The sequence below is a fragment of the Choloepus didactylus genome, chromosome 14 (genome assembly GCF_015220235.1).
Source record: "Choloepus didactylus isolate mChoDid1 chromosome 14, mChoDid1.pri, whole genome shotgun sequence".
NCBI lineage: Eukaryota > Metazoa > Chordata > Mammalia > Pilosa > Megalonychidae > Choloepus > Choloepus didactylus.
The window spans coordinates 55,142,992-55,169,867 of NC_051320.1; the positions used below are offsets into that span (position 1 = coordinate 55,142,992).

The 26,876-nt window shown below is 34.2% G+C and overlaps 1 protein-coding gene across 7 annotated transcripts in view; it reads left to right on the forward strand.

The window, feature by feature from the left end:
• VPS13B (vacuolar protein sorting 13 homolog B) overlaps nucleotides 1-26,876 on the forward strand; it is a 1,017,676-nt gene that overhangs the window by 588,475 nt on the left and 402,325 nt on the right. For all 7 annotated transcript variants that reach the window (XM_037803400.1, XM_037803396.1, XM_037803398.1 and 4 more), the window contains one exon: nucleotides 3,754-3,865. In XM_037803400.1, coding sequence (XP_037659328.1) covers nucleotides 3,754-3,865 — 112 coding nt within the window. The remainder of the gene's footprint in view (nucleotides 1-3,753; nucleotides 3,866-26,876) is intronic.

Below are 26,876 nucleotides of genomic sequence, written 5' to 3' on the forward strand. Positions count from 1 at the left end.
AGGGGAAAAAATGGTTTTATTTCCTCTGTGTTTTTTTGTTTGTTGTTTTGTTTTGCTGTTTTTTTCCCCTTGTGTTAATATCATTAATTGATACTATATATCACACAGTTTTTTGTTGTGGTGGTGGTGGTGATGGTGGGTTTTAAGTTTCCCCTTTGACTCCTATACTAGGAAAATCCCCTAATGATTATTGCAAATGCAAAAAGATTTCCAGACTTTTGCTATCTTATCTAATCCAGGTGTCTAAGTACTTCCTAGATTATTTCATACTGTTTTTCCATTGCCACTCTTAATTGAAATGATCATAATTCTCCACTGAAAAGGTTAGAAAAAAAATTTTATTGAGGTAAAATCCGCATAAATTTACCAATATATGCATTTTAAAGAAATTTTTATGGTATATTTTTAAATGGATGATTGAATTTTTCCATTTGATATATTTAAAAAGTTAACAGTGTAACTAAATAAGAAAAAATATTGAAATAGCTATTGCATTAGAAAGAAGTGTGATTACTATAACTACATAAATATAAAGAACGTAGTATTCATTTTACTCTAGAAAGGCCTAAAATGGAGCTGGCTTAAGTAATATTTTTATCATATTAATTAAATTGAAAATATATGTGTAAGTTATATCTTAAGGAAACTAAATATATAACTGTTGCCATCATGCTTCTCAGCAGAAACTTTATTATAAAAATATTAATAAGAAATTTGTGCATGTAGATCAGAGATTAATCTTAAACTAAATGCAACTGTACTTCTCATTAATATATATAAAGGACTTTAGGTTTCACATTTATTGAATCTTCTTTCTGTCTTCAACAGCAAACCTGGCAAAAACTAATTAAAACCTTTTGTTGATAGTTTTCACTGGAGCTGTCACTACGGTTATGGCTTTATAAAAGTATAACATTACACAGTGGCAAGTTGAATACTCTTGAGACTTCACATGTTTTTCTATATTGAATTTATATTGAAATCTTAAAGGAAACTTGAAATCTTCAAAACATTTTCATTTCATGTTGAGTTTTAAGAAAACTTGGTTATAAATGACAGAGTTTTATGTTATCTGATAATAACATGAAAATTATGCTCTTTATTCAAACTTTTGGTTACGGATGCAAGCTCATGAGTTCAGAGTTGTTTATAGCCTCTTCATTTTCCATGTACACATGAACATATATGCATTTGCACATACACATACACACTCTCTTGCCCCCAAAAAAGATTAAATTTTTCAAACCTATATTTCATTTCACATTAAATGAAAACTTTTTAATACTTTATGTTTAAAATGCAGTTAATAATCAGAAGGAAAATATATTAGATTTGACATTTTAGTATTTTGGAGAAGTGATATTAAAAGTCTGGTTCTCAACCTGAATATTGTTTGCACTATGTGCAAAGATTATCAGGATTCTGAATCTACAGGTGTTTGACTTCCAGCTTAAGCTTTTTATTTTGGAATAGAGGACTGGTTTTTGGATCTAGTATGAATCTTCTAGAATGAATAGTTCCTCATGAGGTTCAATTTTTTTTTAAAATACAGTTAAAGCAAAGAAGGAAGGCATTCATTTTCATGTTGAAAATGCTTATAGCAGGAACATTTCCTCATATGGTCCAACTATTAAATGCAGGTGAAATAAACCAAAAAAGGGAAGCTTGTTTCTCTCGAACTATAAAGTAAGTGAAAAACACAACTCAGAGCGCTTTCTTGTATAAATGCAGATTTTTATTATTTTAAAAATTTATCTCAAAGTACCTTTTGATAATTAAATCTTTTCTATAATAAAAGTACTTATTTATTTTAATCCAGATTGTGAGTGATTTATGTTAAGTGCCTGTATTTATTATTATTATTATTATATTATTTTTATTATTATTATACCATCACTATAGTGAGAACACTTCTGGCTCTAACAGAAACAGAATTCTGTTCTTGGACCTGACTTTGTATGTAACACCAAGTATGTCATTTTTCTTCCATATGTACCTGATTTACTGCAGTGTTTCTATTACATTTCAGACTTTCATATAGTGGGTAGTATCTATAGCCTGGAAGAACAGTTAGCAAGTACACTAATTGCACTTTTGTGGTATAGTCTGTTCTCCAGGCTTGCTATTTATTTATTTAATTGATGCCTGTTGCTTAATCAGAGGCTTTACCCACATGGAACTATTTGATAAGCATAAGCTTGGTATAAAATGCAAGATCTGTGATGTGTAAACAATGTTCATAGTCTAAGGACCTATTATCAGGCTGGATCTCTAGTCATTTGAAAATAGTGCAGCTGCATGGGAAGTAGTTTTTATTTGATCTTCTTTGCTTTGGACATTTCAAAAGTATTGTCTTTTCCATGGCATCCACATGCTAATATTTATCACGAGAGCTAGTGTCGTCTTGCCCTATTTTGCCTTCCCCTACTCTAGATAGGCATCATATTCTGGCTCCTTCTCTCTCTTGCTGAATATCTTTCTTCTTGCTTTTTGATTTTCTTAATTCTTTCTTTTTCAGACTAATCTAAGTCAGACCATACCAGTTGTACTGCTGAGGCAGCTGGAAATAATAATCTAACTTTTGCATTCTTTGGGCACCACAGTTTGGGAAATATGGGTTGTATGCCTTTATAGGCATGTTCTGTTCAGATGTTCCTTAAATCTTGCAACCCAGTCCTTTACTGTTCTATTTGTAGCAGATGATAGTTCCTTGAGAGAAATTATGAATTTTAATTTATGTTTTCTTTTAACTAAGAAAGATGTATATTGTTAACAATTTTTAAGCAGCTACTACAGTAAAATCATCTGTTCTTAAGTTATATAAGAGCCCTCAAGAGCTTCTATCCGTTCCAAATAGTCCTTAGAAAAGACTTTGAATTAGCCACTAAGTTATAGAAAAAGTATCAAACTTTATAAGATGAAAACAGAAGGTTAAATTTTGTCTTATTTAGTACAAAGAAAGTAGTAAGTATTGCTGTCTTTTTGTCTTTTATTGTTAGATTTTTTACCTTTGTTTTAGACTTCATTAGGAAGTAGAACTTTTACACAGGTATAAGATTACTATTTCTTAAGCAGTTTCACAGTAGATGTTATTAAAATTTAAAACTGCCTAGAATAACAAGTTAAAATATGTTGTATTAAAGAATTAATTGGCCTTTTTCTTCTTCGACATTGCAAGTATCACATTTCTTTTGGATTTTCCAACACTTTACAGCTTAAAATGTGATATACTGTGTGTGTGTGTGTGTATGTTATATGTGTCTATTTAATTGTTATTAATCACTTAACTTTAAATGGCTTTGAGAGTTTGTTACTGACTTTGTGATAGCCTTTATCTTCAGACAACAATGGAGTGTCCAATATCTAGGGTTGAAAATGGCTTGTGGAAGAAAAAAATGCAGTAGTCTGAGATTGTGAAATTAGATAACCATATGGTCTTGATGCTACATATATATATTTAATATCACATGTTTTAATGTTGGGTATGGGGTTGTTTGTTTTTTATTGCCATTTTATTTTTGTATTTTAATAGAAAACCACTTAGTGGAATATAAAGGAAATAGAGAATTAAGAAAAGATTGCAATATCTTCTTTTCTAAATATAATTTTTCCCTTTTACTTTTCTTCATTTATTGGACTTATGTTAACATATCTCTGCCTCATTCCCTCAAAGAATTCTCCCTCTTGAATTCTTATATGCTTGAAGTATATACAGATCCATAGTATACATCATGAATCTTTCTTTTGTTACAGTTAATCAGACAGCAAAGGAAGACACCATGGTTTTGAAGATTGGCTCTGTTGCCATGGCTCCCCAGGCTGACAACCCCCTTGGCAGATCTGTCCTCAGGAAAGATATTTACCAGTAAGTTTATTTTCTTATGTTGTCTTGCCACGATTTCATCCTCCAAAGAAGTACACTGATCAATAAAACTTTCCTAGTGTGGCTTGTAGGTCATTTGGGACCTTTTGATATTTAAAAGCAGGTTTTTATGACTTTTTTCAATTGTGGGTTTTTAAATTCATTCAGACAAATCAAGTATATTTCTATGAAGTGTTGATGAGTAACAGAATATAAGTACCAAGTCACCATAAATTGAAGAAGTGCAGTTTGGAAAATTTTAGCAACCTTTAAATTTGACCAAATCCTTAATCACATGAAAAAATGAGTTCCTGTCTAGAACCACCACATGCTACTATAGCCAGGTTCTATCAAAAGTGATGCATTTTCTTAATTTAAGTGTAAGCCATTATTTGAAATGTAGGACTGTGGATGTCACATGGATCAAAGCTATAAAGAAAAGCGAACTTCTAAGGAGAAATTTCATAGTAAACACTTTCTGTGAAAATTCCATGCTCTGGAATTTGTCACTGAGTATTGGCAAACCATGCTAAGCATATATGGATGACTAAACTGGTGAACATATGTAGTCAACATGATAAAATAATACATGATTTGTACTGACGTTGGCACTGCTGCCAGACATAAAAGTACAGTTGCAAATAATACCAAGTGAGAAAAGTCGCAGAAATACAGATGAATAAGTGCATTATTTTTCCTGCTGGTCTGTTTTTCAAATGTTTCAGTCTCACTCTTTTAAAAAGTAAATTCCTATTGTTCTCTAATAGATGTTACTGCTGGAAAGATTCTGATTATTGTGATGCATTTACCACCTAGAAGGTTGCAACCATTTTTACTTTTAATAGATCCAGGAATTTTCTTTTCTCAAATTGCTTTGCTGCTTGAGGCCATTTTTTTTTTCTTTTGAATTGTACATCATTTTCTCTGTCTTATATTATTAATTTTTTGGTACTTTATAGTATGCATCTCTTAAATAAGTTTTTTATTTAGCCAGTTTATGTCAACTCTTAGGATATCAGAGACTTGATATCCTTGAAGGAGGCCTTAGAAATTCTCTAGTCCAACTTCTTTATTTTATAAATTAGGAATCTGAGGAGCCAAAAGAATAGTTGTTTCTAGTCAAGTAACAATAGAGCCAAGATTGCAAGTCATGTCCTTTGATGCTCTTAGAATCCAAGTGCAGGATTACAGTAGAACATAAATTCTGGGTGAAAATACTTTTATTTTCTAACATTTGGAAATTCTTTCAGATATTTTTATTTTTTTCTCTTCTACTTCAGAAGTAAGTGGTCCTCAAAGAAGGTCTTACTTTACTTTTGATGGAAGAAATCTGTTCTATATTAAATGGTCCTCTCACCATCAATAAAGTGAACTACTGAGATACTTCCGTTTAACACACACACACACACACACACACACACACACCCCTCCCTTTTCACCTTCTGGCATTTACAAGAATTGTATCTTTATCTGCTTGGAACTCATTTTGTGGTTTTTGGGAGCATTCCTTTAGGATTCCCTTCTCTCTCTCTTGCAGCTTCTTTACAGTCTTCTTTAATGATCTTTCTCCCAAATGAACCTGTTAATATTTGTGTCCTTCAGTGTTTTCCTTTTATTCATTTTTGCTTAACTCTCTTCCAAATTGAGTCCATCTACTCTCCTGGCTTCAGCCCCCATCTGTATTTTGATGACTCCTGTGTGGTCTTGCATACCTCCCTTAGTATTCTCTCCTGACTTCCAACCCCATATTTATTGCCTGCTGGGCAGCTTTCCAGGAACTTCTTTATCTTCCTGTCACTGCCACTGCCTCCAAAAACCATAAATAAATAAACAAACAACATGGGGTTCCATCCATTCAGGGAGGATGATCTACTCCCCAGCCCATAGAGCCAAAACCTGAGGTTCTGGGTTCAAGATCTATTGTTACATCTATAATATATCCCAAATTTGTCACTTCTTGTTTACTCGAAGGTAGTCCATGGTCTTAATATCTCTCTCCCAGATTTTGACAATAGTTTCTGATAATACCTGGCTCACACAGATTCAGTAAATATTTCTGGAATCCCCCTACCTCTGTATGTGCCTTCTTCCAGCCCATTTCTTCTGATACTAGTAGTAACTTTCTGAAAATCAAAAGCAGATTGTATCACTCCTCAAATCCATACTCTTGCCTGTATTTCTTTCTCATCCTTCAAAAAGCAGTTACCTGTATGTCCAGTGTGTTCTCATGATATTTTGTGCCTCCTCTTCCCATTGAAATTATTTGTCTGTTTTCTTATTTGACTATGAGTCCCCTGAGGACAGGCACTGTTTTGATTGTATTGTTTTTGTTCACTTTTTGTTTTTCTTCTCTGCAACCTCAGCTCCTAGTCCAATCCTCTGTGACCCTATGACTCTTCTTCCCAACTTTGCAATTTATTTAATTGTTCTGGGCCTCTATTTATTTAATTGTTCCAGGCCCCTGTTTACTTACATTTAAAGGGAGGATCATGACCTAAGAACATTCTTAGGCCTAGGTAGAAATACAGAAAATCACTTCTGAAGTGACTTGGAGCATATCTGACTGACCAGAGGAAGCTGAGGCATAGAGTAATGGTAGAGCCTAGTGGTTCCACAAGTGGACTCTGGCATCAGGCTTCATGGGTTCACGGGCTGGCTCTGCCATTAATGGCTTAGTAACCTTTGGTAAATTATTCAACCTCTTTGTGCCTCAATTGCCACGTAAAATATGAATAGTAATAGTGCCTACTTCATAGCATTATTGTTAAAATTAAATGAGTTAATTCTGTATACATAGGAAGTGCCACAGTATTTATTATTGTATTATTCTCTGATATCAATGTTGAATCTAAATTCCAGGCATATATACTAATTTTGGGGTACCCTTATAACCCAGGTTTGGCAATATGTGATAATATGTCAAACATCATAAGTTCTGTATCCTAAGTGTCACACTCAACCTAATAGTTTTCCCTTGAAAGCTCACATTCCAAAGACATTTCTCAGTAATAAATGGACAAAAGATATTCACATACTATTCATCAAAAATATTTCAAGATTTTATTTAATGCAGTATTATAAACATGAAAGGAGGAATGGCAGAAGTAGAAACCATATTGGAATGATGTAATCAGAATGGGAGTGACTCAGAACAAAAATATTTGCACAAAGCAAAAGACTGTACATCCTAGGCTGCTTTTATTATTACTGTGATTATATTAACCATAAAATCTCAATGAACAAGACACAAAAGATCACACATTACATGATTCCAATTACAGTGCTACCTAGGTACTTGACTGCTTTGAAACTCGTCGAATTTGGTACTCGATGCATTTTGATGCGAAAATTTTTTCCTGTTACTCATCGTTTGTTTGTTACTCATCGCGCAAGCTAGAACTTGTTGATTTTGGTTGCCTGGTGACTGGCTACCCTTTCCAGCCAAAACAAAGGGTCATGTGTTAGTCACGTGGTAGCTCCTGCCCTGTGCATATCCCCTTGCAGTCTTATCTTAGCTTCTGTGGTCATTATGTGTATTTTTGCGCTTTTTTTTTTCATCGTGGGTCCTAAGAAAATGAGCAGTGATAGCGCTGAGCAGAAAAGAAAATTATTTCGTACCACCATTGAGCAAACAAAAAAAATAATAGGCAAATATGAGAGCTGTATTTGCCTTACTGGTCTTGCTAGGGAATACGGTAAGCCTAGAAAAACGGTCTACACCATCATTAAGGATAAAGAAGCAATAAAAAAGGCTGATATTGCAAAAGGGATTGAAGCAGTAACAAAGCATTGTTCCCAAACACTTAAGGAAGTTGAAAAGCTGTTATTAATTTGGGTAAATGAGAAGCAGTTAGTGGGCAACAGTGTATCCGAAGCCATGATATGTGAAAAAGCGAAAGTGCTGCATGCCACTCTTTTGAAAAACGAGTGATGAAAGTGTTGAAGTTTTTAAGGCCAGCCACGGTTTGTTTGATAATTTTTAAAAGAGGGCCAGCATCCATAGTGTCGTGAGGCATGGCGAGGCAGCGATTGCTAATAAAAAGGCTGCTGATGGAATTCGTCAGTGAATTTCAAGACTACATAGACGCCGAGGGTTTTATTCCCCACAAAGTTTTTAACTGTGGTGAGACTGGACTTTTTTGGAAAGAAAATGCTGACTAGAACCTACATCACAAAAGAGAAGGCATTACCAGGCCACAAACCAATGAAGGACAGGCTCACTCTATTGTTATGTGTGAATGCTAGTGGAGACTTAAACTTCAAGCCTCTACTAGTCTGTCATAGTGAAAACCCATGAGTTTTCAAGAAGCATAATGTCCTAAAAAGCAAATTCCATGTGATGTGGAGGGCAAACAGCAAAGATTGGGGCATGTGGCAATTTTTCACCAAGTAGATAAATGAAGTGTTTGGTCCCTCAGTGAAAAAATATTTGCTGGAGAAAGATTTGCCTCTGAAAGCTCTCCTACTTTTGGGCAATGTGCCTGCCCATCCTCCAGGCTTGGAGGACGACTTACTGGAGGAGTTCAGCTTCATCACTATAAGGTTCCTGCCACCCAACACTACTTCTCTCATCCAGCCCATGGACCAGCAGGTCATTTCAGTCTTCAAAAAGTTGTACACAAGAAGCTTTTCCAGAGGTACTTGACACCCAGTTGACCCTCACAGAATTCTGGAAGGAGCATTTCAATATCCTGCACTGCCTTAACCTTATTGATAAGGCCTGAAATGAAGTATCTTATAGGACAATGAGTTCCGCATGGAAGAATTTGTGGCCAGAAGCTGTGACTCAGAGAGACTTTGAAGAGTTTGAGGCTGACCCTAAGCCTGCAGGTACAGAGGGTACAGTTGTGCAGGATATTGTATATTTGAACCAATCCATGGGTCTGGAGGTTGATGCTGCTGATGTTGAGCAGTTAGTGGAGGACCATCATGAAGAGCTCAGCACTGAGGAGCTGTAAGGAACTACAGAAGGAGCAGCAATAAGAGTGGCTGAAGAGATTTCTTCAGGTGAGCAGGAGTTAAGGGAGGATGACCCCAGTTCCTTGATAAAAGAAGTGTGTGCAAAATTGGCAGAAGTTCAAAACTTTGTGGAGGTGTACCATCCAGACAAAGCTCTGACAAGCAGAAATGTGAATTTATTGAATGACCAAACAATTTCACATTTTCAAGGAATTCTGAAAAGAAGACAGATGCAGTCCTCATTGGTGAACTTTTAGTGAAGGTGACAAAGAGTGTGTCAGAGCCTGTGGTGCAAGTTGAAAAAAGACAGAAAAGAGAAAGAACACCTGAAGTGCAAGTGCCTGATGTTCTGTTGGAGGGGAACTCTCCTTCCAAGCAACAGTCCATGTAACCTTTCCTCCTCACCACTTTCCTCCCACCATCCCATTAGGCCACGGACTCTTCTCAGTACAGGTAAAGTGCAGTTTTTAATTTTATTTAATCTAATTATTAATTTTTAGGTTTGTTTCTCATGTAAAGTAATGATATACAACCGTATCTTTTTACATATTGCCTTAAAATGTGCATTGTCTTTGGTTTGGGAACACGTTAAATTTATTTTCATTATTCCTTATGGGAAAAATTTGTTTGGTACTCTTCGCACCTCCTGGAACCAATTAAAGACGAGTACTAAGGTTCCACTGTTTCTGAAATGTCCAGAATAGGCAAATCTATAGAGACAGAAAGTAGATAAGTGGTTGCCAGGAATTGGTGGAAGGGAGGAAAGGGAAGTGTATTAGTTAGCGTTCTCTAGGGAAACAGAACCAACAAGAGATATCTGTAAATATAAGATTTTATAAAAGTGTCTCACGCAACTGTGGGGATGCCAGAGTCCAAATTCCATAGGGCAGGATGCACAAGGCCAAATTCCATAGGGCAGGCAGTGAACTGACAACTCCCATGAAGGTGTTCGAAGAACTCCTCAGGAAAACACTGACTAGCTGAAGAAGTGAAGGTTCTCTCTCTTCCCCCTTAAAAGTCTTCAACTGATTGGATTAAATCCAGCTGATTGAATTCTCTCTTTGTGGAAGACATGACCTTTGTTGATGTAATCAGTCACAGGTGCAGTCAGTTGACTGATGATTTAATAAACCAGCATTCTGGTTTACAAACCAGCCACAAATGTCCTTATAGTAATGGTTAGGCCATTGCTTGCTTGACCAGGCACCTGGGCACCATTACCTGGCCAAGTTGACACATGTACCTAACCATGACAGAAAGTGACTCTAATGACAACAGGGTTTCTTTGGGAGTGATGGAAATTTTCTGGAATTAGATAGTGATGATGTTTGCTTAACTTTTTGAATATACTAAAAACTGCTGAATCATATGCTCCAAAAGAGTGAATTTTACGGTATGCAAATTATATCTGAATTTCTGAAAACACAGTGGAAAAAAATGCTCAGCATGCCTGAGTCTTTTTAGCTAGCTCTTTAGTAATTTGACTTTTTTTTTTATTACTAAGTGGATTAGTATTCTTAGTCACCAAAACCATTTTTCTCCATAGAGGATTTAAAGGCTTTAATTTGAGTGGCTGTTTGCATTCTCTCATACTTTTCAGTCTCTCAAAATGTTATTTTCTCTGGGAATTTTATTCCTTCTCTAGTCAAAGTTAATTTCTCTCATTTTGTGGTCTTTCATTCCATGTCCCCCAAAGTATGTTCCACAGAATGCAAGTTTCATGGAATATTAATAGGTGCTCACATAAGTTTGGCAAATACTTGGTTATCCAGATTTAAAAACACTGTGTTACTGATTGGCTTCTCAGAACACTTAAAAGATTAACGTGCACTGTGAATTCCTAAAAGGAAGCTAGAGAGGGTCAACTTTTCAAAATTTACTTAAAGATGGATATATTTTAATGCTGACTTCTCAAAAGGCTAGAATTATACAGAACAAAATTTGAAAATACTGTTTTAGCCCTTTTTTTGTTTGTTTTTGTTTTGCATTGATTCATTTTTGTATTCTCCTGATAAATTGTTTCTTGAAATCATGGACCTCATTTTTAATACCTTTGTAACTTCATATTTTTCAAAAGTTAAAGGAAGAACAGAATATTTTTAACAAAGCAATAAGAATAGGTTTCTCAGAGAAAATATAAGAAATAAAGAATAAAAGAGTAGAGCACCAGAAGTAGAGGATGCCTTTTGAATGGTAATAAAAATGCAAGAACACAATGTGTTTGTCTACAATTTAGGATTCATCCAGGGAAATACTGGACTCCTTCCATTCATAAACTTAATATCATCTTTGTAAAAAGTATATGTGGTGTTTTGAAGCTGTATGTACCCCAGAAAAAAATGTGTACTTAAATTTAACCCATTTGTGTGCATATAAACCTATTGTAAGTAGCACCTTTTGATGAGGCTACTTTAGTTAACGTGTGACCCACCTCATTCAGGATGGGTCTTGATCCTTTGACTGGAGTGCTTTATAAGAGAATGAAATTCAGACAAAGAGAGAGAGGGCATAGAAGCAAGAAGCTGAAATTGACATGAGACAGAGGAACCAAGGATCGCCAGCAGCCAGTCATTGGGAGAAAGCATTGGTTTAATGATGCCTTCATTTGGACGTTTTCTAAGCCTCAAAACTGTAAACTAATAAATTCCAATTATTTAAGCCAACCCATTTGCTTTTATTTGCTGAAGCAGCCTAGGAAACTAAAACAGTATGTTAGGATTTACATCTGAAAAAAAATTTAAGGAATGTAATACTATTACTTTATTTCTTCTTTCTGTATCTCATTTTATCCCCTCTTTGACTATCTCAATTGTTTGATTTCTTTCACAGATTATAGACATATAATGCCAAAATGTAAAGGATAGGAAACATTTATATTATCTCTTTAGATCTTCACTGTTTCATATCATGTTTCACATAAAATAGAACTTTTATGTTTATAGAATACATGCCATTTTAAAATTAATGACATAGCTACATTGAAATTTTATGTCTTTTGCCAAAATTGCATATTTAACTAATAGTAGAGCACTTCAGAATCTGTATCTCCTAAATTCCATTCAGAGTCACTTTTGAAATTCCTATTTCCATCATTTAGTCCCTCACACTATGTAATTTAGTAATTTCACTATCCTGCTACCTTTTGATATGTTCTTACTTCCTCTCTCTTTTAATTTACTCTTTGTGTTCCTTCTTTCTATCTTGGTTTTTCTAACATTCCCGTCTTCTGATTCCTTCATTTCCACTAAAGCCTTAATAAATAAATTTCTTATTTCTCCATTTTATTTGTTATACAATTTTTTTGATTCTTAAGTTCACTTTTTTAGTGTGATATATCTTAGTTGAGGGCAACTAATATTAGCCATTGACATTTATAGACATCAGCTAATCATATTTCTGCTGGACTTTCAGAATTAAATCACAGACAGGAAGGAAAAATAGCTCATAATATTTACATTTTATATATATTTTGTTTGCCTGCTTGCTTGATTTTTTTAAAGCAGTTTTATTGAGATATATTCACATACCATACAGTCCATTCAACATATACAATCCATGGCTTTCAGTATAATCACAGAGTTCTGCATTCATCACCACAGTCAATTTTAGAACATTTTCATTACTCCAAAAAGAAAAATCCCATACCTCTTAGCGGTCATCTGCCAGTCCTTCTATCCTTCTCTAGCCCTACGTAACCACTAATATAAGTCAGTCTCTATGAATTTATTTCTATTTACATACAAAATTCCTATTTACCCCCCTATTACTGACACTTTGCATTAGCGTGGTGCCTTTGTTACAATTGATGAAAGAATATCATAATTTCACTGTTAACTACAGTCCATAGTTTATATTAGGTGTATTTTTCCAAATATACCACCCTATTATTAATACCTTATAATAGTGTCATACATTTGTTATAATTCATGAAAGAATGTTATTACATTTGTACTATTAACCACAGTCCATCATCCATAACAGGGTTCACTGTGTTATACAGTCCCTGTTTTGTCTTCAAAACTACTAGTTTCCTGCTAGTAACATACACGAACCATAATTTCGCCTTTCAGTGACATTCACAAACATAATTCAGTGCTGTTAATTACACATACAATAATGTGCTACCATCACTACTATCCATTTCCAAACATTTACAATCAACCTAAGTGGAAATTCTGCACAAATTAAGCATCAGCTCTCAATTCTCAACCTCCATTCTATCCACTGGTAACCTATATTGTAGATTCTAATTTTATGAGTTTGCTTATGATAATTATTCATATCTTGTTGGTTCTGTTTCCCTAGAAAGCCCTATCTAATACAGAAGATAAGTAATTTAGGATTTTTAGCTCTGGTAGCCTTAGATGATAAATAACCCAATTAAATTTGGAATCTTTAAAATAATTAAGTATTTGGTTTTCTGCTTCTGGTTGAGATATAGAAGGCAGTACACAATTGCTAGCCCTGTAAAAACTGAAGGAAAAAAAAATAAGCTACAAAATCATGTATTATTTCAAAAGAGATAATAGGCAGGAAAAGGGAGGGGACAATCACTACTACATTACACAAATTAAAAAAATTATAAGGGAATATTATGAAAAGCCCTATTCCAACAAATTAGATAATCTAGATGTAATGGACAAATTCACAGAAAGTCACAAAGTACTCAACTGACTCAAGAAGACATAGAAAGCCTAAATAGACCTATAAGAAGTAGAGGTATTAAATTAGTAATCAAAAAAATTTCCACTAAGAAAAAACTATGCCAAATGGCGCCACTGGTGAATGTTTCCAAATGTTTAAAGACAAGTCTTCTTATTGATGTTAAGTCTACACCAGTCCTTTATAATCTCTTCCAAAAATTAGGAGAGGAAGGAACACTTCCAAACTCATTTGTGAAGCAAGTATTACCCTGATTCCAAAACTAAATAACGTATCACAAGAAGAGAAAACTACAGAAACCCAAGTCCTTATGCATAAAGATTCAAAAATCTTCAACAACGTACTGACAAATGAAATCCACAAGCCTGTGAAAGGAATTATATACCTTGACCAAGTGAGATGCAAGGTTGATTCAACTTATGAAAGTCAATTAATGTAATGCACTGTATTGGTAGAATTAAAAAAAAAAAACAAATTCAAACAATCTCCTCTATAGACATCGTAAAAGCATTTGAAAAAATCCATTGCATGTTCATGAAAGATCACTCAACCAACTGAGAACAGAAGGAAACTTCCTCAACCTGGTAAGTGTCATCTTTGAAAACTCTACAGCTAATGTCACACTTAAATAGTAAAGACTGAAAGCTTTCTCCGTAAGATCAAGAGCAAAACAAGGATGTCCATTCTCACCATTTCTATTCAACATTATTCTAAAGGTTTTACCCAGGGCAGTTAGTCCTGAAAAGGAAATTAAAGGCATCCCAATTTTAAGAAAGAAACAAAACTATCTCTTTTGCAGATGGCATGATTTTGTATATAGAAAATCTTAAGGAATTTACTGAAAAACTGTAGGGCCAATAAGTTCAGTAAGGTTGCAAGTTACAAAATCAATATATAAAAATCAAATTTAGAATAAAATTGAGAGTTCAGAAATAAACCCACACATTTATGGCCAGTTGATTTTTGACGAGGATGCTAGATCCCTCAGTGTGGCAAAAATAGTCTATTCAACAAATAGATCCAGGAAAACTGGATATCTACATGCAAAGGAATGAAGTTACACCCTTGCTGCTGTGAAAAACAGTTTGATGGTTCCTCAAAATGTTAAACGTATAATTACCATATGACCGGCAATTCCACTCTTAGATATATACCCCAAAGAATTGAAAGCATGGATTCAAATGGATACTTGTACAAAGGTGTTCATAGCAACATTATTCATATAGCCAAAAGGTGGAAACAACCTAAATGTCCATAAACAGATGAATGAATAAACAGAATGTGCTATATCCATACAATGGAAATGGTTGTAAAAGTGAATGAAGTTCTGATACATACTACAATATAGATGAACCTTGAAAATATTATGCTGAGTGAGATAAGCCAAACACAAAAGGACAAAAATTGTGTGATTCCACTTATGAATATCTAGAATAAGCAAATTCATAGAGACAGAAGGTAGATTAGAGGTTATCAGGGGCTCTGGGGATGGGGAATGGGGAGTTATGGTTTAACAGATACAGAGTTTCTGTCTTGGATAATGAAACTATTTTGTTGATATATTAATAGTGATGATAGCACATCTCTGTAAATGTAATTAATGCCACTGAATTATATATTTAAAAGGGATAAAATGGCAAATTTGTGTAATATATATATATATATATATATATATATATATATATATATATATGTATATATATGTGTGTGTGTGTATATATATATATAGCCACAATAAAAATTAATTAAATATCTGCTGGTGACTTCAAAGGTTAAGGATCTTTTGTAGGAGAGTGGGGAAAAGGTTTGAAGATAGTAATATAGAGCAAGGGGAGCAACCCTTCCTCCTCCAGACATGAGTTCTATGGGTGGTTCTGTTTAGAACATTTATGGTTTGAGATATCTGGAGTCACTAGATAAGAGATCTCAAGCACACAGTTGAATATACAAGTGTGGAGTTTGGGAGAAAGGTGAAGACTGGAGATATGAATTTAGGCGTTATACTAGAAATTTATCACTTTTCACCTCTTAGTATCCACAGTGATCCCATTCCCTCCTACTTCTCTGATTTTTTGGTGTGGGTCTACCTTTCATTTACTCTAAGCTTATGTTGTTTGGATGAAGTTAACTCCACCTTCAGCACTAGGATAGGTCCTATTTGACTTAACCACTTAAAAAATCTTACAATTTAGATGCACTCAACAAATCCTACAATTTTGGTCTGTGCATGGAAATGACCCAGTTTGAGCCAGTGAAAGTCAGACTTGACACTTTTGTCCAGTTGTTGGGGAAAAAAAGGTTTCTCTTTCTTAACTGATATTAAGTATAGAGTATGTGAAATGCAGGAGTGCTACAACCATGTTGTGACAAGAGGAGAACCTATGAAGTCACCACAGAGTTGAAAGAGAGAAGAGCAAGCTGAGACACAGAGAGAACTAGCTTGTAGGGATATATTTGAACTTGATTGATTTATGCAGCAGGCATTCCATAATGTACAAGAAGTTGTGTTTCAGTTATCTATTGCTGCGTAACAAACCCAAATTTACTATCTTCAAAAAATCAATTTAATCAGTGAACAGTCAACAAACAATCAATAACAATCTGAAATTAAGAAAGCATTTTCACTTACACTTATATCTAAAATAATAAAATACACACAAACTTAACAATAATTGCAAATCTTGTACTCTGACAACTACAAAACATTATTGAAAGAAATTAAAGATGTAAATACATAGAAGGACATCCCATGTTCATGGATAATAAGACTTAATATTGTTGAGATGACAACACTTCCCAAATTGATCTGTGGAGTCAATGTAATTCTTATCAAAATTCCTGATAGGTTCTTTGCAGAAATAGACAAGAGGATCTAAAATTCATATGGAAATTTAAGGGATCCCAAATAGTTAAACAATCTTAAAAAATAAAAACAAAATTGGAGGACTCATATTTCCATTTCAAAACTTACTACAAAGCAGTAGTAATCAAGACAATGTGGTACTGGCTTAAGAACAGACATGTAAATGAATAGAAATGAGAATCATGAAATAAACCCTCTCATTTACTATCAAGTAATTTATGATAAAGGTGCTACATAATTCAATGGTAAAAAAAATAATCTTTTCAACAAATGATGCTGGGACTACTGGTTGCACCCCTACTTCACAGCATATACAAAAGTTAACACAGAATTGATCAGAGACCTAACTATAAAAGCTAAAACTATGCAATTTCTAGAAAAAACATAGGAATAAATTTTTGTGATCTTGGATTAAGCTATGATTTCTTAGATATGAAACTGAAAGTACAACAATCAACAAAAGAAAAATCAATAAGTAGAACTTCATCAAAATTAAAAACTTTCATGCTCCAAAGGCACCTTCAGGACAATAAAAAGACAACCCAGTGAATGGGAGAAAATATTTAAAACTCATGGATCCCATTAGGACTTGTGTCCAGAATATGTAAAGAACTCTTACATCTCAAATAAAAAAGGACAGGTAATTCAATTTTTAAAATGGACAAAGGATTTGAATAGATATTTATCCAAAGAAGATAAGAAAATGGCCAGTAAGCACATCAAGTTGATCAACATCATTAGTAATCGGGAAACTGCAAATCAAAACTACAATGAGATTCTGCTTCACACCTACAAGGATAGTTATAGCCAAAAGACTACAGTAGGTCGGCTATACTAATATCAGACAAAATATATTTTTGTGCAATTTTATTGAGATATAATCATGTAACATAGAATCATTCAAAGTGTATAATCTGTTGTTTACAGTATCATCATATAGTTGTGCAGTCATCACCACAATCAAACTTGGAACATTTTCATTACTGAAAAAAAAAATCAAAATTAAAATAGAAAAAGAACATCCAAAATATCCCATTCCCCTCCTCTCCCCCGTTGTTCATTTACTTTTTTAAAATACAGTTTAATTGAGATACATTCATACACCCTGCAGTCATCCACAGCATACAGTCATTCACATCACCATCATAAATTTGTGCGTTCATCACTGGAATCAATTTTTGGACCTTTTCCTTACTCCAAAATAAAAATAAAAGCAAAAAAGAACACCCAAAACTTTCCGTCCCCTCCATCCCACTCTATTCTTCATCTAATTTTTGTCCCCATGTTTCCACTCATCTGTGTATACACTGGGTAAAGGGAGTGTGAGCCACAAGGTTTTCACAATCACACAGTTGCACTTTGTAAGCTACATAGTTATAAAATCGTCTTCAAGAATCAGGGTCACTGGATTGCAGTTTGACAGCTTCAGGTATTCCACTCTAGCCATTCCAACATACTAAAAACTAAGAAGTGATATCTGTATAGCACATAAGAATACCCTCCAAAGTAATCTCTCAGCCACTGCAACCTTATTTTGTTTCATCTCTCTTCCCCGTTTTGGTCAAGGAGATCCTCTCAATCCCATAGTGCTGGGTCTAGGCTCTTCTCCAGGAGTCCTTCCCACATTTCCAGGGGGATTCACACCCCTGGGAGTAACATCCCACGTAGCAGGGAGGGTAGCGAGTTCACCTGCCAATCAGGCTTAGAGAGAAAAGGGGCCACATCTGAGCAACAAAGAGGCTCTCTGCGGGGGACTCCTAGGCACAATTGTAAGTGGGCTTAGCCTCTCCCTTGCAGCAACTAGCCTCACAAGGGAAAGCCCCCAGATTGGGGGCTCAGCCCACTAAATTGGCAGTCCTCAGTGTTTGCGGGAAAATCAGCAATAACCCAGGAGGGGAAGTCGGACATTTTCACATTTCTCCCCAGTTCTCGGGGAGCCTTGCAAATACACTTTTACTTTCTGCCCGTATCACTCTGGGATGTATCGGGATTTCACCCCAGCCTATACAAACTCAACAAATCCCACTTCTCATTCACTGCTCCATGCACCTATGGTGTTCAAACAAACTGATCGTACAAGTTAAATTATATATTGTGCTACAGAAAATATAGATCCTGCACCAAATAAACATTTCCTCCCTTGGTCTCGCACAAAAGTTGTAGTTTTAAAACCCAGTCAGTATCGTCCTTGGGCCTGATTTGCCTTAGTTCTAACCAGATCCCAACCAGGTTTTTAGTATGTTGGAATAGCTTGAGGGAAATACCTGAAGCTGTCAAACTGCAACCCAATGACCCTGATTCTTGAAGACAATGTCTCTAATTGAAGTCTGAATTCTTTTTCAGCTCTTTTAACAGTTGCCGTATGGGGTAATACTGACATTCATAGCTGCCAAGTTCTAGTTCTGAGTCTCAGGTGTCACACAGATACCCAAAGTTCCAGAGACCAACCAGGTTCTACACAAAGAGCTCAGCAACTCAGAATTTATAGAGATAACCATTACAACTCAGGAATAGATGTGACTGGTATAAGAGCTTACAATCTAGGGACCAGTACCATGAGCATTCCCCTGACAAGCATTATCATGTTTGTCCTTTTGTTTCTGGTGTGCTTCACTCAAAATGCTGTACTCAAGATCCATTCACCTAGTTGCATGTCTCACAGCTTCATTCCTTCTTGTAGCCGCTCAATATTCTATTGTATGCATACACAGGCAAAATATATTTTAAGTCAAAGCTGTTAAGAGGGACAAAGAGGGGCACTATACATTGACAAAGAGTCAATTCATCAAGAAGATATAAAGAGTATAAACATACGTGCACCTACCAACAGTGCCCCAAAATTTATGAAGCAAACATTGACAGATTTGAAAGGAGCAATACATTGTTCTAAAATAACAGTAGTAGACTTAATATACCACTTAAGTAATGGTTAGAACATTTAGACAGAAGACCAATAAGGTAAGAGAAGACTTGAATGACACTATAAACTAACTAAACCTAGTAGATGTATATAGAACACTTCATCCAACAACAGAGTACACATTCTTCTCAATTTTACAGAGATCATTCTAGATGGACCATGTATTAGTCACAAAAAAGTCTCAATAAATTTAAAAAGATTGGAATCAGACAAAGTATCTTCTCCAATCACAATGAAATGAAGCTAGGAATCAATGACAAAGAACTAGAAAATTTGCAAATATGTAGAAGTTTAAAAATGCACTCTTAAACAACCAGTAGTTCAAATAAGAATTCACAAGGAGAATTATGAAATATCTTGAGAAAATGAAAATGAAAGCAGGACATATCAAAACGTGTGAGATGCAACAAAGATGGTTTCCAGAGGGAAATTTATAGTTCTAAATGCTTACATTAAAAGAAGAAAGATCTCAAATTAGTAACCTAATCTCACACATGGAAGAACTAGAAAAAGAGAAGCAAACCAAACTCAAGGTGTGCAAAAATAAGGAAATAAAGATTAGAGTGGAGATAAATGAAAAATAAAATAGGAATAAAATAGAATCAAATCAAATGTTGATTTTTTACAGAGGTCACTAAAATGGATAAACCTTTAGCTATATATACTGATAAAAAAGAGAAAGGATGCAAATAACAAAAATTAGAGTGATAATGGGAGACATTAGTACCAAATTTATAGAAATAAAGAGGATTATAAGAGAATATTAGGAACAATTGTATGCCAACAATTTAGACAACCTAGACAAAATGGACAAATTCCTAGAAACACATAAACTACCTACAGTGCCTCAAGAAGAAATAGAATGTCTCAACAGACCAATAACAAATCAAGATTGGTCAGTAATCAGAAACTTCCCAATGAAGAAACATTCAGGACCATATGGCTTCACTAGTGAATTTTACCAAATATTCTAAGAAGAATTAACATTCATCCTTTTCAAACTCTTCCAGAAGATTGATGAGGAGGGAAGACTTTACAATTCATTCTATGAGAACAGCAAGCAGCACCCAAAAGCCTTTCATCTCTGGAAGTCTAAAAAATTTAGACTAAATTTAGTCTAAATTACACTTACAGAACCTTTTGATTTGGACTAGCCACATTTTAAATTTGGAATAATCATATGTACTTGATGGTATATCACTAATGTGACTTTGTCTTTTAAGGAATGTGAAATGTTATGAAATTTAACTTCTTCTTTCCAGATTCCCCTCCTTTCCACCCTACACTGAGGAAAAGTAAGATGGAGGACTGACTATGTGTTTGGGGATCTTCCAGATTCCACTGTGTCACCCCAGCCCACGTGACTGATAAATGTTCTTTGATTTCTCTTTTCACATCAGAATTCTTCCAATTATACTCAGACAAGGCGAATACTTCCAGAGATGGAAAAAAACGCCCAGCCTCTGGACATACCCATCTGAAATTTAATAGGAAAGGGTATACCTTATCTAGGTGAAATTAATATGGACTGTCAGTTTCTTTGGTCTTTCTGTGGGTACATGATATCTGATGTGCGATAAAAAAATTATAAGATATTAAAGAAGCAGGAAATTTGACTCATTATCAGGAGAAAAATTAGCCAGTAGAAAAAGATCCACAGATGACTGAGTTGTTGGAATTAGTAGAAATGACTTTGAAATAACTGTAAAATAAATGCAAAGAAAACTACATCTAGGCACAACATGATTAAACTGGTGAAAAACAAATATACAGAGAAACAACTTAAACATAGCCAGAGAAAAAGATGTATTACCTTTGAAGGAACAACTTTAAGACTGAAATAACTGAAGATTTTTTAATTCTCAGGAAGAGAAAACTCTTAGTGGACATTGTACCACTCTTTTCAAATACTTGGCCTGTCATGTGCCGTAAGGAGTAGCTTCATTCCTTCTGACTCTAAGAACAGAGTCATTGATTCTAAGATCATTGAATCTATAGACATTGTAATGACACTAATTACAGCTCAAAAGAATGAAGAACTTTTGAGTTATAATAGTCTAATAATGCATATGGTTATTCATTCATTCATTATTCTTTCACTTAAAAGAAATGTATTAGAAGCCTACTGTGCATCGGACACTAATCTAGGTGCTGGGTTTACATCAGTGAACAAGACAAATAAACCTCCCTGACCTCATGGAACTTACATTCTAATGGGGAGAGAGACAGTTACAAATTAATAAGTACATTTTATGGTATATTAGAATGTACTAAGTGCTATGGAGGCAAACAAAGCAGAAAGGGGGTAGGAAATGGAGAGTTGGCCAGGGACAGCATGGCCCAGTCAGAGGAGGCTTCACTGAGAAACTGTAAATGTTCTGAAGCAGGAGTGGTCCTGGTGTGTGGAAGAATAGCAAAAGGAGCCAGAGGAGACAGTATGTGCCAGGAAGGATGTAAAAGGGTGTGGGAAAGAGGCATTGTGGAGGAGCCTCTGAGACCATTGTGAGGACTTTGGCCTTTACTTTGAGGGAGGTGTGTTAGTGCAGGAAAAATTCCACATGTGCAGAGTTTCAAAATAGTGCTTTTGTTTACTGAAAGTCTGCCTGCAGAGAGAAATGAGGGGATCATACACAGGAACTGATGATATAAATTTGAAAGAAAGTTCAGAACAAATGGGAGTTTGTAAAGGAGTCATGGTAAGGATTATTTCTGTTAATAATCCTTAGTTAACTGAATATGTGACATGAATTTCTATTGATTATTAAGGGGTTCATTTCCTCTTCATATAGGAAGCCCTCAAATTTGTATTTAAGTGGATAAATTTGGCCTACATGTAAAGAATAAACTAGGGACAGGGAAAGGGCAGAGGTTGGAGACTTGCAATAATGTTGGCAGGAGACATTGGTGGCCCAGGGTAGTGGCTAGGAAGGTGGTGAAAAGTGGGCAGATTCTGGAGATGTTTTAGAGGTGGAGCCTAGAGAATTTTCAGATGGATTACACATGTATATCCTGAACAACTGGAAGGATGAAATTAACTGAGGGAAAGAAAACTGTGGGAGGATTTAGTTTGGGGGTGGCTTGGGAGATCAGGAGTTGATTTTTTTTAAATGTTAGCTATGCTGGAGGTAGTAAGTTCCCCACCATTGAAAGGAGCAGAGACTGATCATCCACATAGAAGGCTTAGAGGGAGGTGATGATTTATGTTGAATTTGACCAATGCTTCTCAAATTTAATGTTAATGCAAATCACCTGTTGATCTTGTTAAAATGAAGTTTTGACTCAGAGGGTCTGGAGTAAAACGTGAAAGTCTACTTTTCCAACAAGTTTCTGGGGATTGGGTGATACTGGGTATGACACTGATGTTGGGTGATATGATACAGCTGCTTCAGGAACCACAACTTGGGTAGCAAAGGGTTAGAGTGATGGTTTCCAGCCTTTGGAACAGAAAGGCTTGGAATATGTATATATGAATGTTAGTAATTTTCATTGCTAAAAATTCAAACATGTGAAAGGCTCTATGGGAAACAGTGAACATGCCCCCATTCCACTCCCTAACAGGGTTGCTTTCAGTGGAATGTTTACTTAACGTTAAAAATTTCAGACTTTCAGTTGATAGTGGTTACTTTTGGAATCCATTGACTAAGAAAATACAAAATTTAACACTATTAAGTTACTAACATTTGTTTATGAATTTGTACTTTATTTCTCTCAAAAGCATCTGATCCACTAGAAGAGAATAGAACATATATAGCATGATATTTATCCCATCTGTATTCAATACTTAGCCCATGTATATATTGTCATCAGCTCCTCCCTTATTTCCATATCCTCTTTACCTACCTCCTCCTTGCTTACTGATCTAACTAGCTTACAACTGCCAACTCCTGGATGGGATGATCTTCCAATTTCCTTTCAACTCAATCTGAGTTTTCCTATTCTATTAACTGTTTATCCATTCCCCTAACATATAATTTAGTTCTGAAGCGTAGTATGGATTGATAATTTTTCCTTTGTGTTATAGAATGTTTTTTCCTAAGAAATTTATGTTCTTGTCTCACACTAACAGAAAGTTTCTGCCGGGAAGGAGCTAAGGACGAGAGGTTTATAAAGCCAGATTAAAACAAACGAGCAAGCAATCTATGCTGAAAGTGTTCCTCTATAAACTGATTTATGGAAATTAAAATAAAATGGAGATTTTAAAGAATTAAGATGAAAATGTTTAAATATGTTTATAATTTAAGCTTTTAAAATATTAATAAATTTGGTTACACTTCTCTTATAGTTGATTTATGTATTTTTTAGAAACTTTATATACACAATATCCTGGCATCTCATCCATAATTCATAAACTTTGGTGTTTATGATTGAGTCTACCAAAAATGGAAATAGGTCTTGACCAAGACCTTGAGCTATTTTATACTATACTTTCTATAAGAAAATTACATTGGATTTATATTATTTCTACTTCCTTCAACCTTCCTAAAAACTTCATTGACTGCAGTCCTGAATAACATCTATAACTAGTTTGATTTCATTTTGATAATTTTTAAAAATGAATTTATAAAAATATTTTTAATATGAGAAATAGATAGCCCTATATGTCATTAGAATGATAGGACTCTTTGAAACATTTATGCCATTCCTTTGCATGCTGGCATGCTCTAATGTATTGCTTTCACTCGCTTATTTTTAAAATACACATTGATTAATTCTTTCACCTATTCTCCATATATTTTTTTAGAATATTTATTTTTAAATAGAACATTTCATACCCCCCTTCATGGAACTCAAGACTCAACAATATCATTCCAAATCAGTGAAATTACATTGTGAAGCTCTGATTCAGTATCATAATAGTTCATGCATTGTCTGCAACACTTCCCATGATGCTAGATTGATGAAATACTCAAAATCAGAAGCTTTATACTTGCACCCTAAATTTGTTTCATGGTTCCATTTTTTATTGTAAGAAAGGGAATCCAGTGCCCTTACAGTATTCTTCTGCATCTTCAGAAAATTATTGTCAGAGGAAAGAATGATTCCAGAAGATTTATCTAGATTTTCAATTTTTATACGAAGGAATAGAAAAAAATGTTCTTCAAATTTGTTCAATTTTTTTTCTTTTCCTTTGGAAAAGAGAAATAGGAACATTAGTATTAATTATTCATGAGTATATTTAGGTAAATGCATCACTTTCAGTACATTTTGTCTTTTTTTTTTTCAAATTATCTATATTCCAAGTATTTAAAAACTATATTTTTTATAATTTATTTTATTATTATTTAGTCTTCTGGTTATTAAATTAAAATAAAAGATTCAAATGAGATTTTTTTTCAATAGTTTATAACTAAATTGGTAGATTGGTACCTTTTTGATAACAAATATAACTTTGTTTCAATTTATTAATAAACCTATACAATTAAGATGTTTTTGACTTTTTAAAAAAGGGTAATGGTGTTCATTTTTAAAAAAGTAATTAATACTTAAATGTGTGCGGTAGAAAATGCAATTCTTCTCCTCACTAGGGTTTACTCTCAATGCTAACTACTGCCTCAGCCTCTGAACACTGTTAATAGTTAGACTGACACTCTTTTAGATTGTTTTGTGTCTGTGTGTGTGTGTGTGTGTGTGTGTGTGTGTGTCTGTCTGTCTGTCTGTCTGTCTGTCTGTCTTGATTGATGAGACTGTGCTTTGCATAGTGTTCCACAACTGCCTTTTAACTTAGTAATAAATTGAGCATCATTTGGTGTCATCATATTTAGAAATACTTGCCTGTTTTTGAACTAACATTTAGATGGCATAAATCAAAAGACTATTTAAAGACCATTTTTGTTTGTTTGTTTTTGAACCAAAAAAAAAAAATATGCTTCACTAGTAAAAAAACTACATTAAAACTTGTGACCAAGACATCCCAGACCTCAAAAGATATATACCTGATAAAAGCACAACTAAGTTGTTTCATGGAGTGAAATAGCTGCTAGGGTGGTCCTGGAAGAACAAATATATCAGCACCAATAGGAAATTGAAATTATTAAGACCAAGGTGTTTTGTTATCGTTTGAATAGCAAAGACCAAAGATTTACCATTCAGCCATGTTGTTTGAATTAAAATATTGGAGACATTTTGACTTCATAGTACCACTTTGGAACATTATTTGATAATATCAGTTCTCTGCTCAACCTTTGTTATAGTGTTCAATTTTTAAAATGACAAAATCTCTGTTTTTTAACCCAACGTACATCTTCCTAAATGATCTGACCTTAATTTGTATTTCAGATTTTACCATTGATTGATATCTTATATAAGACACTTGATCAAGTTAAATGTTTTGTTTACCCTAATAATGCTTAGTATGTTCCTTGCTATGGCCCTTGTTTATGTATGCATTTTTGACTTTTTGAGATATAGTTTTCTTCTGACTCAGCCTTTCAAAGAGTTTTTGTTATGAAAATAATTAAATAAGGTGAAGTTGTAGTACCTTCAAAATTTTTTGTTTTTAGTGTTCAACATTATTTTAAATTTAAAAAATTCTTAGAATCACATCTATCTTTCTATGTCTCACTTAAATCCTTCTCTCTTTGTGAAACCTTTTCACAAGTAAATAATAATCATTTTCTTAGAAGTAATGTTCCCTTTCTTTGGCCTTCTATAGCAGTGTCTGACCCACCTTTGTGTAATAAAATAATAATAATATAAGTTGTAATAATAGTAGTAGTTATAGCTAACATCTATTAAGTGCTTCCTTTTGTGTCAAAGATTGTAAATGTTTTCAATATATTATCTCACTTGTTCTTCACAATAACCTTTTGAAGCAGGTACTATGATTATCTGTATTTTACAGATAGGGAAGCTAAGTCTGGAGACATTAAGTACCTTCTGCTGGGTCACATATAAAATAAGTGACAGAACCAGGGCCATCAATTTCCAGTGCCCATGCTCTTTACCACTGCATCTTGCTGCCTGTATCTGAGTTTTTTGTAAGAGAGATCTGCTTTAGTTTGATTAACTTATAATGCCATTGTGTAACATTAAGTTTGAAACTTAATTTTTATTTATTTCACATTTGAGTTTCATTAAAATTTTAATATTGTTTATATGTTAGTGTGTGTGTGTGTTTTGTGCTTTTTTTTCCCAACAACTGTTTTGTAAATGATGAGTAACATGGTAAAAACTGTTTGGTGCCACTTGTAGTTCCAAAACTGTTCTGAGCTGGGATTGACTTAATATTATAGTCTTAGAGCCATAGTTTATGGAGAAAACTCTTAGAATCTTCTTGTTTGAGTTCTTTGGCCCTTATGGATACTTGAACACACAATCCATTGAAGGAGAATTTTCATCAGATGCATTTAATACTGCTTTTGATCAACAGAAAATAGGTACCCAGCTAATGATTTTGATTAAGTCATCTGTTATGAGCTCTGAGATGAGTCATGACCATATATAGATATTGACATAGACGTAATCTGATTAATAAACACAATATATTTTTGTGATTCTTATTTTGTAAGGTATTTTAAATCATTATAAAGTATGAATATTTATAAATCTCTTCCTTCTCTTTTTACCTTACTCTAATTTAATAATTAGTCTAGTTCTACCTCAAAGTTATG